The sequence below is a fragment of the Lontra canadensis genome, unplaced genomic scaffold (genome assembly GCF_010015895.1).
Source record: "Lontra canadensis isolate GAN:19392208 unplaced genomic scaffold, GSC_riverotter_1.0 scaffold77, whole genome shotgun sequence".
Taxonomy (NCBI): domain Eukaryota; kingdom Metazoa; phylum Chordata; class Mammalia; order Carnivora; family Mustelidae; genus Lontra; species Lontra canadensis.
The window spans coordinates 5,421,887-5,438,910 of NW_022631071.1; the positions used below are offsets into that span (position 1 = coordinate 5,421,887).

Sequence of the window (17,024 nt, forward strand, 5' to 3'; positions counted from 1 at the left end):
TTTATTCCTTGTATGTAGACTGCCTTGATAAATTTCCTGAATACACAACTGGAAGAAATTGGTTTTACAGATAAAAATCAATTACAAATGTCTTATAATTCATTAAATACATGATTAGCTGACAATCTGTGGATTCAAAACAAATTTATATAACACAAAAAAATGAGTAGGAAGCTAGGAAACAAAAAACAAAAAAATACAACCAAAAAAACACTGTGATTGTTTTCCATCTCTGTTAGTATCACTGAGGGCGTTGGAGCCTGGATTTTCTGCCTCCATTTCTCTGGGACTGAAGGATGCCTGCCTTTTGTCTAGAGATAGCTTCATAACTGCAAGTTATTGTAAGGATTTTGGTATAACCTTGCTTCTCCTTTCCTAGTTCAATGTTCTGGAAGTCTGTGTGAAGAAAAAGATGGCACCTTCCACATTCTACAACTGCAAGGGAATTCTTGGTCTACCACAAACATCACCTCACTTCAACAAACCCATGGATATACAGGATAAAAGAACCAGAATCTGAATAAAGTTCTGTCATGGCTTCAAGTCTACAAGGCAACAGAAAATACGATCTTTGAGCCACATCTTGTTCAACTATTAATAAGACCTATGTTTTGTTAATAAATAAAATTTTTTAAAAAAAGACTTATGTTTCGTTCAAAGTGCAAATGGACTAAAATATTTTGCATTTTTAAAATGCTTTACATAATCCAATTAGTATAAGAAAAATATTTAAAGCTACTTTTTCTTTCTTTCTAAAATAGTCTAATAGCACTATGAACAACAATACAAATGAATCCTGGTATTAATCAACAATAGACATAGAGGGGATGAAAATGAGCAGGCATTACATTTACTTGGAACAGATACGATTTTATCAACAGACTGAAAGTAGCAAACAAGAATCAAAGATAAGCAGTGAAGAAAGGGAAGAGAAAAAAAAATCACTGAACTAACCAGTTAGAAACAAAAGATGAAAAAGAACAGCAGCTCATGGATAGAAGTATTTTTGGATTGCAATAGCAAGCCATAAAGTAATCATTTATTCCACTATGATGAGAAATGGGAAAGGAATCCTTTATGAATGTTCCTATTATTACTAATGCTTCATATTCTCTAAAAATTATAGAAATTAATGTGGTTCATACAAGTTATTATTGAAGAGAAAAATGTTTTCAAACTCTACAGCACTAATGCCATTATAGCCTTAAATACTTAGAGTCATCAACCCTTGTAAAGTACACAAACACACACAGACTCGCAGGCTGCATAAAATACAGATGGTCGATAGCCGCATAAATAGATCAATGACTACAAAGATGGATTGAAGAGACAAAAATGAGCTCTACTATTACACATGCATGAACTTCCTGACTATAAGAATAATTATACTCCAAAACTGGTTAATCGCGGGAAGTTGAAGAGTCACTTTTCTCTGCAGAATCAATAGATACCCATCTATGTTTGATGGCTTAGGAGTAATCAGGGCAATGTATCAGATGACCTATGCTTTATTCTAATTATTATGTCAGGACCCAATAAAAGTCACTCAATTCATATAATCTGTTTTGAGACATAAAGTAACAACTGGAAAAACATAATCATGTGGCTACCTGTAGACCCTATACATTTGGAACAGTGCTGGATACTTGAATGGGTCCAGAAGAATAACATGGCCAGCAGGAGTAGAAATTATCAAAGGGAAAAAGAGCAACTTCAAATACTTCCATGCATTTATTAAAGAAAGAGATCTATGGAGGTATTTTTTTATAATTTACAGGTATGAAGGAGATGCCCAAGAGCCATAATTCACTGAGGGGATATTACTAAGAAAGATTAGGGCCCTTGGTTTAGAAAAGAATGTATTTAAATGAAAGTAAGGAAAGGAGGGAAGAGAGAATGGAGACCAGAGGAAGAGAAGGTGGGAAGGAAGGAGGAAAGTTAAGGGAAAATGAAGTGGGTGGAGAATGAGCTAAAAATAGGACAGTAGATAGATGCATACCCAGAAGAAATGCTTCTGTCCCTTAAAAATAAGGGAGAGATCAACCTAAAGATAACAAACAGAACATTTGCTTAAGGAATATAATAACCTGGTAAAAAGAATGGATTATTTTAAGAAAAAAACTACAAGAAAATAACTACTACTTGAACTAAGTAAGTCACTGAAATACAGGTTATCAAAAGGGGTATCTTTTACCCCATCTCACTCTCCTACTCATCATTCCTTAAAATTCTCCCCTGTGCTGGCTACGGTGAACCCCTCAGTATCTGGCCGGCTCCCTGACACAGTGGCTCACTTTGTTCGTTTATCTATAAAACCATCCATTCCCTCAAACAGAGTACTCTAAAGAAACATAGTCTAAATCTTCCATTTGTCACTTCCACCATCTGCTTTGGTAGATATACCCTATCCACTATCTTTGGTCCTTATACTTGAGCAAACATTTCTTTCCCAATGATTTCAAAAATCCAGTTTTCAGTCCTAATCTCTATTCTGACTTCCAATTACATATTCTAATAAATTTGTTAAAATTTTATCTTCTGCCCTGGAAGTATTTTCTCTGTGTGACATATTTCACTCAGCATAATGCTTTCAAGGTCCATCTGCGTTGTCATAAATGAAAGGATTTCCTCCTTTTCTATGGCTGAATAATATTCCTGTGTGTGTGTGTAACGTTTTAATCTACTCATTCATCAATAGACATCTAGATTGCTCCCATGTCTTGGCTATTATAAAAATAAAATGCTGCAATAAAACCAGAAATGGGTATGCAGATATCTCTCCAATATAGTGATTTCATTTCCTTCAGAGATATACCCAGGAGTGTGATGGTTCAATCACACAGGAGTTCTATTTTTATTTTTTAAGGAAATCACCACACTGTTTTCCAGTATGGCTGTACCAATTTACATTCCCACCAACAGTTTACAAGGGTCTCTTTTCTCCACATCCTCAGCAGCACTTGTTATCTCTTCTCTTTTTTATAATAGTGATTCCAACAGATGTGAGGTGCTATCTCATTACAGTTTTGATTTGCAGGTCCCTGATAATTACCAATATCGAGCACCTTTTAATGTACCTGTTGGCTACTGGAGTATCTTCTCTGGAAAAAAAATGCCTTTTCGGGACACCTGGGTGGCTCAGTTGGTTAAGCCACTGCCTTTGGCTCAGGTCATGATCCCAGGGTCCTGGGATGGAGTTCCATATCTGGCTCCCTGCTCAGCGGAGAGCCTGCTTCTCTCTCTGCCTCTGCCTGCCGCTCTGCCTGCTTGTGTTCTCTCTCTCTCTCTCTCTCTCTCTGACAAATAAATAAATAAATAAAATCTTTTAAAAAAATGTCTTTTCAAGTGTTTTGCTGATTTTTTTTAAGTCAAATTATTTGGTATTCTACTCTTAAGTTGTAGGAGTTCTTTATATATATTGGATATTAACTATTATCAGATTTGTGGTTCGTAAATATTTTCTCCCATACTGTAGGCGGCCTTTTCACTCTGCTATTTCTTGTGCTGTGCAGAAAGCTTAGATTGATGTAGTCCCTCTTGTTTATTTTTGCTTTGTAGTGTCAAATCAAGACAATATTTCCAAGATCAATGTCAAGGAACTTTTCCCTTGTTTTCTTCTAGGACTTTTATGATTTCATGACTTACCTTTAAGCCTTTTTTTTAAAGATTTTATTTATTTATTTATTTATTTGACAGACAGAGATCACAAATAGGCAGAGAGGCAGGCAGAGAGAGGAAGAGAAGCAGGCTTCCTGCTGAGCAGAGAGCCCGATGTGGGGCTCTATCCCAGGAACCTGGGATCATGACCTGAGCCAAAGTCAGAGGCTTTAACCCACTGAGCCACCCACGCGCCCCACATTTAAGCCTTTAAAAATCCACTGGTTGATGTAAGCTACATCCCCATTCTCCATCTTTATCTTATCTCTCCAACAGATGCCCCCAGTGATCTCCATAAGGTGATCTGGGGAAGGACAATATGGTCAGACCACAGCTGTTTCCTTAGCCTTCTAATGTCCTTCTTGGTCTCTGTGGACTAGGAGGGTGTATTAACATCATCCCTGGGTCTGGGATTTTCACAATGGTGTATTCTCTATAGCTAGTGGCTAGCAAGACTGAAGCTGTAACAACTTATGTCAGTCAGCTTGACTGGAAAACTTTTCTGTACTAGTTTCTGGTCTTCTTGTTTGTGCCTTTAACACCAATTTATGGGTCCTTTTCTCATAATAAAATAAAACACAAAGGAATATAAAAGAAACAGATTATATTAAAATAGTTAATATATTTTTAAAAGTGACATTAACAATAGATATGCATCTTGATTAAAGCATTACAAAATAAGATCTAGAGGTAGTTTTAATAACTAGTGTAATTTTGAAGTATTAATGACTTTAAGTAATATTTCAAGATACCTGTCTCAAATGTAATGTGATACGAAAATATTTATTATTTCTGTAAGTGAATAGTTAGAGGTACTATTAATACTACTTTGGTAACCAGTTACCTACATTGTTAATCAAATGAAATACTAAATGTTAATTTAAAGTTTAAAAATTAAATAAAGGGCGCCTGGGTGGCTCAGTGGGTTAAGCCGCTGCCTTCTGCTCAGGTCATGATCTCAGGGTCCTGGGATCGAGTCCCGCATCGGGCTCTCTGCTTGGCAGGGAACCTGCTTCCCTCTCTCTCTCTCTGCCGGCTTCTCTGCCTACTTGTGATCTCTCTCTGTCGAATAAATAAATAAAATCTTTAAAAAAAATTAAATAAAAATTAAAAAAATAAAGCTACAGTTAATTTAAAGTTAAACAAAAAAAGACACAGTATTTTTCATATCTAAGTTCAGGAGCCTCTGAATTCTATTAACCCCAAAGGGGGGATTTGAATCCCTTGTTAAAAACCTCTGCTCAATACATATCTTTGTAAATCATTCTGCAGTTATATTACATTGACTTCTACGTTAATCATCCTATTTTCTATATATGTTTTGTGAGTATGACTATAATCTCCCTAGCAACACAATTTCCTCAGCATTTAAGAATCATTTACATGCACTAAAGTTCACACACTTTTATTTTTCCCTTAACATTTGAATCAATTTTTTGTGAGTGCTGGTTTCATTTCTTTGTCAATGTTCTACATGTAAGTAGGCCTATAAATATTTGATTTTTACCCCCAGTATTCTGAAAACACTGGTTTCAGATTTTTTTTTCCTCAGTAGATCAAACTGAAATTACACTGACAGACTTTCAAAGCTGAAATAATAACTCTAAGAATCACCAAAATTTAGTTCACATTATTTGGACCTAACTCATAATTATATATATTAAAAGCTCCTCAACAAGCTCAGAATATGGTATACTTTTTTAAATGTTTCCATGTGTTCCTGTATTTTAGGACATCTCAACATCTTCCACACAATGAAATCAGTTTCTAGCTTAAATTTATGTATTTTGAAATAAGGAAAACATTGGTATTCTTAGTAATAACCTGATATTTGGGCTTGATCTTGCTGATTAAACTAGATAGATAGATAGATAGATAAATAGATGACAGAGTTTTTTAAATAAGATATTCATCCTGCTAAGTAACTAAAATATATTAGTTGTCTGGTTGGAAAGAGCCTATTGACCTATACTGCAGAGATAATACTAGTGTTAACTCTGTGGGAAACAGTGTGTCCTTAATTGTTTTTTGTTGTGTTTGTTGTTATAAGGAGACAAACATCTCCTGTGAGCAATATACTATGATTATGCATGGATAGAATTTAGCACTGTAATCAAACAGAACTTACAACAAAGTTAATCTGATGATACATATTTAATGCTATGCATTATCAATGTGCTACATGGTAATTAGAAATAAATTGTAAACAGCTCCTGTGAATGACAAATTGGTGTTACTTTTGCATCACTGAAGCAAATGTTTCTGGGATGGGATGGAAAAAAAAAAAGCAATAGTGATTTTAGTCTTTTCTCTTGCCTCAGAAAAGCAGTCACCTTTGTGTTCTGGCAAACTGAGTAACTGTTTCGATCCAGGACCTTCCTCCTTACCAAAAGATACTCAGATGTTTGATTTGTCTGGATAAACATACCACTAACTTCAATAACTCACACTGAGTTATGTTATCATCTGTGCTTATATCAAAGTGGCACAATTCTCATCACATATACTATTAAATTACATGTTAAGTTGTTTTCTCCTACAAGCAGAATGAAAGAAATGATTTTTGACTGAGCAAGGTAAGGAATAAGAGGAAATTTCAGAGAGTCCGACATTGAGAAGAAAAGCAATCTGGCTTGAAAAAAGGTCCTCAGTGGTATGCTTTCAACAAAAAGAAGGCACAAAACTTGTGGGGCAAAGGATGCAAGGGGTAAAACACATGAATACGTGGGGGAAAAAAAGAAAGAGATAAAGGTTTAGAAAAGTGAATGAAAGTCTAGTAAAAAGGAAGAGATGATACAAGCCCAGTTCAACCCAATTCACAGCAAACAAGAATTAAATGGATGCATCTGGTAGAACATGCACTAAAGGAGCCTGGCAGGAGCTATACTTTATGATTCTCCATCACTCATCTTCCTAAATAATACTGTGATTTCAAAAGCAGTTGCTTTCACTGCATAGTGGGTATAATTAAACCAGCAAATTCAAGAATTTATACATAATTTATTGTCATCTCCAAACTGAAAGCAATCCATTCCTCCAAACTGGACCAGGCTTACCCAATTTAAAGAGAAACAAATAGGTATTGTTTATGCTACAAAATGAAGTGAAATAGAAAAAGAATCTCACATAATAAATGTCTCTCTATATATTTTAAAAGCTTGTTGCATATTAGAAGGATATTCATAAGTGAGAATCTTTCTCTGGTTCTTATATTCCCTGAAGAGTTGAAAATATCACTTAAAAAATAACGTTTTGAATGTTACTGCCAAATAAAGACCACAGCAGCATTTTAAATAATTGCATTCTTTTTTCTTTACCAAAGTATGTGAAGGAAAAGCTATATAGTTTTCACGGGTAAAATAAATGGCTAAATTGATTAATTGTTCAAAATATGATTCTATTTTAATATAATTTAATTACAGAGAAAAGACTAAAAAGGTTTGGAGTCAGAAATTTCTTTGTCTCTTTGGATCTTAAAATTAAACTGTCCAATGAAAAAAGGGAAAACTAAACCTCGTTTAGGCTTCATTCCTCACTCATTCTATTTGTGCAAAGAATCATGGGACTTAGGCCGAACAAATATGGTCAGCTCTCCATCTCTACTCAGAGAAATGTGAACTTGCTAGTTGGACAGAAAACTACTTTTTTTTTAAACTTTTCCACAGGGAGATTTATCAAAGTGTAACTCTTACTGAGATTAAAGTGTAACTCTTATTGAGATTAACATAAATATGTCATGATAATAAAGAGCCTACATAAACCCATTAAACCTTAGCCCTAGAAAATAAATTTCTATTTATCTAAATTTATAATATAATATCTACATTTAAAACATTTACATGAGGTAATCTGTAACGCAAGCTTACATTACAAAATGAAGGAATTTCCATATAGACATAGCCTGCTCAAATGATAGACACTTGACAGACACTGGTACTCTGAAATTCAAACAGTCTAAGGGCAATATGGTAAAACTCTCACAGCATAAACTACTGTCTTTAAAATCAAAGCAACCTTTATGGCTTAAAACCAAAAACCAAAAAACCCTACAATGATTATGCCTTTATAAGTAAAATCTTAACAGTTCTTCCTTCCAGAAATTAAACTAGACAGGAACAGACATATCAAGAATTGTAATAATATGTTAGATCTTGTACAGTGCTTTATTCTACAGAGCACATCATTTGGTTTAATACATTTGTATTCTCAGACGTGGCAAGAGAGATTTAGCAAGCTAAATAACTGGCTCATGGAAGGCAGGATAATGGAACAGAACAGAAAAAGCAATAGATTTGGAACTATGAGAGATCTTGTTCCAAATTCCAGCTCTGCTACTGTGCCACTTATCATCTATGTGATACTGGGCTATCTCCTTAAGCCTCAGTTTTCTTTTCTGTAACATGAGGACAATAGTATATACCTCATAGGACTGTTGTTAATAGGATTCAATGAGATAAAATACATAAAGGGCTTGACACAATTCTTAGCACATGTGCCTAATAAAGAATAACTTTAACATCTACCAATTGGTCATCAGCAAGGTATTTAACCTTTTGACCTTCCTGCTATTACCTTCATAAAACTGTAGTAATAATATTTACTTAACAGAGTTGTTGTGACATGCAATTTTATGTACACTGAATGATAGGCAGAAACAAACCAAAAACGCAGATCTTCTATGTTGAATACTCTTACGGGTAACAAAGCTAGATACTCCTGATTCTATTACTGAAAAATATAAGAACATTTTCTCACAACTACATTGAGAAAATAACAAACTAGAAATACCTGAGAAAATGAATTTTAAAAGGAAAATATGCAAGTTACCTGAATTAAGGCTTCATTCAGCATGTCTTCATTAACCTCCAGAATAATATTTTTTATATCTTCATATGGCATACGATATGATCCTAGGAAAATAGCTTAAAATAAAAGTAGATTTTATTAAAAATAGAACAGTATCAAAATTTTACAGCCCTTATATATAACTTATTTTCATTTTCACAGAATCAAAATATGAAATTTGTCACCAATATTAATTTACAGTTAGGAACAAACGAATGTAGTAGTTTCCATTTGAGAGACTGACTACTCATCTAGGCAAAATGGCCTATTATTCCAGCCTCTGATGTTTACAGGTTATACATATTTATATATAAATTAAAACCCCTACTAATAATGCTGATGTCTACATGCTTATGAATTTTAGATCAAGCTGATACAACATGACTAATGAGAGATTTTATTTCAAGTTGGCCTTTTAATTCAACATTGAATTTAATATGGCTATTGTCAGATGCATACAACACAGTACTTCTCAGGAATGACAGTAAAGTCAGCAAATAAGAAAAAAAAATCATATCAATCTACTTTGCAATTCTCCCACTTAAGAAAAAGAGTGTCATCAGTGTTATCTGAATTCCTGCTGAAAATCATGTGGTATAGTATTAGTAGCTCTATATTTTCATAATTTTCCTTCTCAATTTTTTCTTAATTGGATATATATTATGTCATACTGAAGTAAGTCAGCAGATTACACTGACAAAAGCTTACACTAATTCAAAAAGTATTTTTTAACAACACATTCCACTTTAACTACCACAAAACACACATTTTAATAAACATTTATGTTCTTATCCCCAGAACATGAATATATTCCTCTGATTTTTTTTTCATCTAAAGGTCTCTATGATTTCATTGGAGATTAAAGGAAAAACCAATCCTCACTGTCTAGGCAAATGATTATCTAGACATAAACACCAAGTGAGATCTCCATAATCGAAATAAATAATGTTGACAGATATCAACTAGCAATTAAGATCACACTTTTTTTTTAACTACTGAGCATTCACTTTATAAAGAAAACGTACTCTCAGTTACGCAATGTACACATTCACAACTATTAGAAGACTTCTGACAGCAACATTCCAACTCACAGGAGAATGATGATTTGTTTATTTTAATCTGATCCCTTAACAAAGGGATCTTAACAAAATAAACTCCCATGGTATTTCCTTATATAATTACAAATGCTTGATGTGATGTAATTTCTCATGCATAGTGTTTGAGTAAACTCAGAATATAAACATAGTCTACACGGTGGTTAAAAAAAATGCTGAATTCAATAGAGAGGGGAGAATATGCCAAACTAAAATCTAAGGCCTAGTTAAATAAAGATGGGTTTAGGGCGCCTGGGTGGCTCAGTGAGTTAAGCCACTGCCTTCGGCGCAGGTCATGATCTCAGGGTCCTGGGATCGAGTCCCACATCGGGCTCTCTGCTCAGCAGGGAGCCTGCTTCCCTCTCTCTCTCTTTCTCTTTCTGCCTGCCTCTCTGCCTACTTGTGATCTCTGTCTGTCAAATAAATAAAAATCTTTTAAAAAGATGGGTTTAACTGTCCAGCTGCTTTAGCAAAAACATATTTAATGGTTGACTGATTTGTTAAAGGCTTTAAGGTTCACTAAACACTTTAACTTTTATTTACATTTAGTTAACATAAAGTACAATACTGGTTTCAGGACCAGAATTCAATAATTCATCACTTACATACAATACCCAGTGCTTATTACAATGAGTGCCCTTTAATACCCATCAAATGTCTAACCCATGCCCCACCCTCCTCCCTCCATCAACCCTCAGTTTGTTCTGTATCCTTGAGTCTCTTATACTTTGTTTCCCTCTCTCCTTTTTTTTCTTATTCCACTTCCCATATGTTCATCTGTTTTCTTTCTTAAATTCCACATATGACTAAAATTATATGGAATTTGTTTTTCTCTGATTAACTTATTTCACTTAACATAATATATATAAGCTGCATTCACATCATCGTTAAGATTTCATTCTTTTTGATGGCTGAGTAATATCCCATTACATAAACACACACACACGCGCACATGAACACACACATATAATCTTTATCCATTCATCAGTCAATGGACATCTTGGCTCTCTCCTTAGTCTCCTTAGTCTGGCTATTGTTGATACCAGGGTGCATGTACCTCTTCAAATGTATACTTTGTGTTCTTTGGGATATAAAAGCTGGACCTTGGGCTAGTTTTCCTAACACCATTTGTTGAAGAGACTGTCTTTTCTCCATTGGATATTCTTTCCTGCTTTGTCAAAGATGCAGTGACCATGTACTTGTGGGTCCATTTCTTGGTTTTCTATTCTAATCCATTGATCTATGTGTGTAATTTTGTGCCAGTACCATACAGTCTTGACCACTACATCTTTGTTATGTAACTTGAAATCTGGAATCATGTTGCCTCCAGTTTTTTCTTTTTCAATTTTGCTTTGCCTATTCAGGGTCCTTTGTGCTTCCATACAAACTTTACAATTCTTTGTGAAAAATGATACTGGTATTTTGATAGGCCTTGCATTAAATGTGTAGATTGCTTTGGGTAGTATATATATTTTAACAGTGTTTGTCCTCCCAATCCATGAGCATTGAATGCTTTTCCATTTCTTTGTGTCCTCTTCAATTTCTTTCATAACCGTTCTATAGTTTTCAGAGTATAGATCTTTTACTTCTTTAGTTAGTTTATTCCTAGGTATCATGGTTTTTGGTGCAATTGCAAATAGGATTGGTTCCTTAATTACTTTTCTGCTGCTTCATCATTGGTGGATAGGAATGCAGGGGATTTCTCCAAGTTCATTTTAAATCCTGGAATTCTGCTGAACTCATGTATTGCTTCTAGCAATTTCTGGTGGAGTCTTTCAGGTTTTCTACATAGAGTATCATGTTATCTGAAAATAGTGAAAGCTTGACTTCTATCTTGCCAATTTTGATGCTTTTTATTTCTTTCTGTTGTCTGATTACTGAGGCTAAGACTTCTAGTACTATGTTAAACTGTAATGGTGAGAGTAGACAACCTTGTCTTGTTCCTGACCATAGAGGAAAAGCTCTGTTTTTCCCCATTGACGATGTTATCACCTGTGGGTCTTTTGTATATGGCCTTTATGATATTAAGTTATTTTCCACCCATCCTTACTTTGTTGATGGTTTTTAATCAATAAAGGATGGCATATTTTGTCAAATGCTTTTTCTGCATCTATTGAGATCAGTGGTTCATATCCTTTCTTTCATTAGTGTGGTGTATCACAGTGATTAATTTACAAATATTGAAATACCCCTACAGCCCAGGAATAAATCCCACTTGATCATGTTGAATAATTATTTTAATGTACTACTGAATTAAATTAGCTAGTATTTTATTGAGAATTTTTGCATCCACATTCATCAGAGATATTGGCCTGTGATTCTCCTTTTTAGTACAGTCTTTGTCCAGTCTTGGAATCAAGGTCATGCTGACTTTTTAGAACGACTTTGGAAGTTTCCCTTCTATTTCTATTTTTTGAAACAGTGTAAGAATAGTATTAACTCTTCTTTAAATGTCTGGTAGAAGTCCTCTGGGAAGCCTTCTGGCCCAGGACTCCTGTTTGTTGGGAGATTTTTGATTAATGATTCAATTTCATTGCTAGTTAAGCATCTGTTCAAGTTTTCTATTTCTTCCTGTTTCAGTTCTGGTAGTCTGTAAGTTTCTATGAATTTCTGCATTTCTTTCAGATTGCCCAGTTTGTTGGCATGTAATTTTTCATAGTATTGCCTTATAATTGATTGTATGTCTATGTTTTTGTCTCTGAGCTCTCTTTGGTCATTTGTTATTTTATCTGTTTGGTTTCTCCCTCCCTCCCTCTCTCTCTCCCTCTCTCTCCCTCTCTCTGATATGTCTGGCTAGTTTTATTGGGTCTTTCAAAGTAGGAGTGCTTAGTATCATTGATCTGTCCTACTGGTTTTTGTGTTGTTTTTTCTGTATCATTGATTTCGCTTACAATCTTTATTAATAATTTCCCTTATTCTGCTGGATTTAGGCTTTATTTCCTGTTCTGTTTTTAATAGCTTCAAGTGTAAGGTTACGGTGTGTTTGAGACTTTTCTTGTTTCTTGAGGTAGATTTGTATTACAATGTATTTCCTTCTTAGGACTGCCTTTGCTGCATGCCAAAGTTTTTGTAGTGTCATGTTTTCATTTTTATTTGTTTCCATGTAATTTTTTTTATTTCTTCTTTAATTTCCTAGTTAACCTATTCATTCTTTAGTAGGATGTTCTTTAACCTCCATGTATTTGTGGTCTTTCTGAATTTTTCTTGTGATTGACTTCAAGTTTCATAGTGTTGTGGTCTGAAAATATGCATGGTATGACCTCAAACTTTTTGCACTTCTTGAGGCCTCATTTGTGACCCAGGATATATCTATTCTGGAGACTGTTCCATGTAGACTGAAAAAGAGTGTATATTCTTCTGCTTTAGGATGAAATGTGAATGTATCTGTGAAGTCCATCTGGTCCAGTGTGTCATTCAAAGACATTGTTTCCTTATTGATTTTCTGCTTAGATGATCTGATCTGTCCATTGCTCTAAGTGGGGTGTTAGAGTTACCCACTATTATTGTATTATTATCAATGAGTTTCTTTATGCTTATTATTAATTGATTTATGTATTTGGGTGCTCCCAATTTGCGGGCATAAATATTTATAATTGCTAGATCTTCTTGATGGTAGAATCCTTTTTTATGATATAATGCCCTTCTTCATCTCTCGTTACAGTCTTTGCTTAAATATCTAGTTTCTCTGATTATGTATGGCTACTCCAGCTTTCTTTTGACATCCATTAGCATGATAGATGGCTGTCCATCCCCTTACTTTCAATTGCAGGTGTCTTTAGGTCTAAAATGAGTCCCTTGGAGGGAGTATATAGATAGATCTTGCTTTTTTTAATCCATTCTGATATGCTGTCTTTTTTTTTTTTTTCCAAAAAAAGTCACTGTTCAAATTTTATTTGGTATTTTAGTTGGTATGACACTTAGTTGGTTGCATGGTCTTTTTACATTATATGGCAATGTACACTATATTCTGACATACATGGTACACGAAGTAAGATCCTTTGGAACAGTTATGCACAATACATGCAATAATGAACTTATACGTTGGAGCCCAGGATGTGACTGACTGGGAAAGATGGACTAGGCATGTTGGGTGTTGGGTGAAGGAACCAGAAGTCATAGAAGACACAGGAAATATGCATCTGGTTTGAAGAGCACCTGCTGCACTGATATGCTGTCTTTTGATTAGAGCATTTAGACCATTTACTTTCAGAGTGATTACTAAAAGATATTAATATAGTGTCACTGTATTACCTATAGATTTGGTGTTTCTAGGGATGTTCTCTGTTCCTTTCTAGTCTTTGTTGCCTTTTTCCCCCCCACCGCTACTCCAAGATTCCCCTTTAAGATTTCTTGCAGGGCCGGTTTACTGGTCATGAACTCCTTTAGTTTTTGTTTGTCTGGGAAACTCTTTTATATCTCCTGTTCTGAATGATAGCTTTGCTGGATAAAGAATTTCTGTTTGCATAGTTTTCCCATTCAGCACATTGAATATAGCCTGCCACTCTCTTGTGATCTGCCATGTTTCTGTGGACAGATCTGCTGTGAATGTGATCTATTTTCCTCTGTAGTTTAAGGACTTTTTTTTTTCCTTTACTGCTCTCAGGAATCTTTTTTCTATATTTTGGGAACTTGACGATTATATGCCTCGGCAATGGTCAGCTTTTGTTAGATTTAATAGGAAATCTTTTGCTTCTCAGATTTTGATGTCTGTGTTCCCTAGGTTAGGATGTTTTTAGTTATAATTGAAACAAATAAACCCTGTGTCCCCTTTTCTCTTCCTTCATGTTCTGGGATTCGTTCCAAAAGGTAGTAGCTTTTCTAATTATTGACTTGCAGTTTTTGTTCTTTCAGACCTCCAATTATTTTCTCGAGCATTCAGAATGATTTGATAACTACCTAGCTATGTTCAAAAGCCGTGACAAGCTTTGGGCCCCCCAACTCCTTTGCCATCTTAGTTCCTCCCCCAGTTCACCGACCAGTTTTTAAGTGCAGTGGTTAACAATTTAACTCTCTAACATCACAATTACATAAACTATAAAGGAATAGCAATAAAAGCATTTGCCCAATGTGATCAGTGAACATACTCAGGTCTAGGTAGAAAGGGGGAAAATGACACTCTTGAACTCTGTGAGTGAACCTAATGTCTTACTCTGTCTTCTAATAGTGCTAAATTATCAGTATTTTCCAAAGCTTTATTATTCATGTTTCATCTGGCCTGAGGAAGACTAAATTATGATGGTTTCCATTCTGGCAAAATGACAAAAAGGCAACTCAAATCATGTTTACCCACAATTTTGTTTCTAGTAGATGCTAAATATACTTGTTCAAATTAGTTACAACTTTGTGCAAAAATATTCATCACCACCTCATCACCACCATCACCACCAACCCTTATACAGAAAATATCACATACACAGATTCTGGGCAGTTTTGGGATCCAAAATTCTCAATTCTTTCACTTTCTTCTTTGCAGGCAGGATCTTCTTTTCTTCTGAAGCTTCTACATTCTTTTGAACTAAAGGAAAAACGTTTATTCATAAACAATAATGGTATTAATCCAATCACATAAAATCAATTAGTAAGGCATATTAACTACATTAATAAAACTTATGCCAAAAATCAGTAAATGTGTTTATTTCATTAGTTCAAAGAGGATAAATATAATAATGTAGACCAATTTAGAGGTTACCCTACAAATTAAATTTCAGCACGTAAGCAGAAAAGATAAGCCAAATAGTACCAAAAATCAATTGCAGTTTCTTGCCTAATGTGCACCATTCACTATTCCTTTACCAGGTATCTACAGTAGCATTGGAATTAAATATATAGTAAACTCTCCCTAATTTGGATTAATTGAGGAAAAAAGCAGTTATGCATTTATCCTAAAATATGCTAAAATTTAGAATGTCTTTAATTCAGCGGAACTGCTTTAAAGTATGTAAAGTAACTTTAACTGCTAAACAGGTTGTCATATAAAAATTCCTGCTGAGACTGCTCTGAAGAATAAATATGAACCATTTGCAAGTTGCACAACAACAGCACCATTTGCATGCACATAACTAATGAACTTCAAAGATTTGTTATTTTTTTAAATTATCTTTGTCTCCATAACAGTTTTTAGTACTATTTGCCTTATTAGAAGAAAATATTTAGTTATTCTCTGTTCAGAAGGTAGTCCTCTAGGTCTTAACAGTTCAAATGACCTGAAACTGTGAGAAGTAGCAGTGCCAAGGAGTGGGCTTTAGCCCTGCATAACCTCAATCAGCTCTACCTCAGAACACCCACCTCAAAAACCAAACTAAAAAACAATGTAGCTACCTGCTATGAAAATGAAGCTTTATGGCAAATCCCTAAACCCTCCTATACAAAAATTCCACAGCTACTATTGTACTCAGGTGTTGGCAGTTTACTTCTTCTAATATAAAAATGGGGTTGTAAGTAATGGGACCATTAAAAAACATGAGAAAATAAAGCCAACATTGTTTTTTCATTCAAGTAGTGATATGCTTTTATCCCCAACTGTATCCTGCTGAACTTCATCACTGAATTATATGACCATAATAATAATGCTTATTACTTTTAAAAATATAATTTCATTTTGAGGAAATCATTATTTTTATTATTTTAACTTATCTGATTTTTGTTAAAGAGATCACAAATGAGTTACTAATTTTCTTTAGAGGAAAAGCGACACACAACTACAGTACCTTTTTGCTAAGCGATGTGTTCACATGTTAGCATCTAGAAAACTTTCTATACATGTTATAGGATGCATCAAATACTGCAAGTCCATTAAGAACCCCCTTTGTATTAATGGTGTAAAATATAGGAAAATTAAATGAACTTCCCAGAAAAAATAACATAAAATTAATTACCTGAATAATTAAGTACTAACATTTAGTTCTAAGCTTTACCACTATGACTGATCTAAAGTGACACAGAGTCTAAGCAGACTACATAATAATTACATTTGAAAACCATGACCTCATGTCCAAACCATGCCCAGGTTAAGACAATTCTATATAAAAAATGACAGTCCAAAAATCATATCCTTTGTTAATTAAAAAAAAGTACCTGAATCATATTTTAATTACTTCTGGAATATCAGAAAATTTTTCCCAAAGAAACAGTCAAGAAAACTGTCCTAATCTCCCAATCTCCCAATATGCCTCAAACCCCACTATGGGAGACTTGTTAACCAAATACATATAGGATGAAAATGCTGTAGTGTAACAGATATTGTTAAGATTTTCTGCAAACTAACAAGACTCTGGAGTAACCCAGACATACATAATGATCATTTTGTATGACTTCATATTTTTTGCATTTTTTTCATTAAAATATATTCCAACTTCTCCCCTTCTCAAATAAACAAGCTGTTTTTTTTTAAAGATTTTATTTATGTATTTGACAGACAGAGATCACAAG

At 34.3% G+C, this 17,024-nt stretch overlaps 1 protein-coding gene across 5 annotated transcripts in view; it reads right to left on the reverse strand.

The window, feature by feature from the left end:
• DIAPH2 (diaphanous related formin 2) overlaps positions 1 to 17,024 on the reverse strand; it is a 1,009,576-nt gene that overhangs the window by 539,454 nt on the left and 453,098 nt on the right. For all 5 annotated transcript variants that reach the window (XM_032881800.1, XM_032881797.1, XM_032881801.1 and 2 more), the window contains 2 exons: positions 15,010 to 15,111; positions 8,485 to 8,579 (listed from right to left, as the gene is read on the reverse strand). In XM_032881800.1, the coding sequence (XP_032737691.1) occupies positions 8,485 to 8,579; positions 15,010 to 15,111 (197 nt within the window). The remainder of the gene's footprint in view (positions 1 to 8,484; positions 8,580 to 15,009; positions 15,112 to 17,024) is intronic.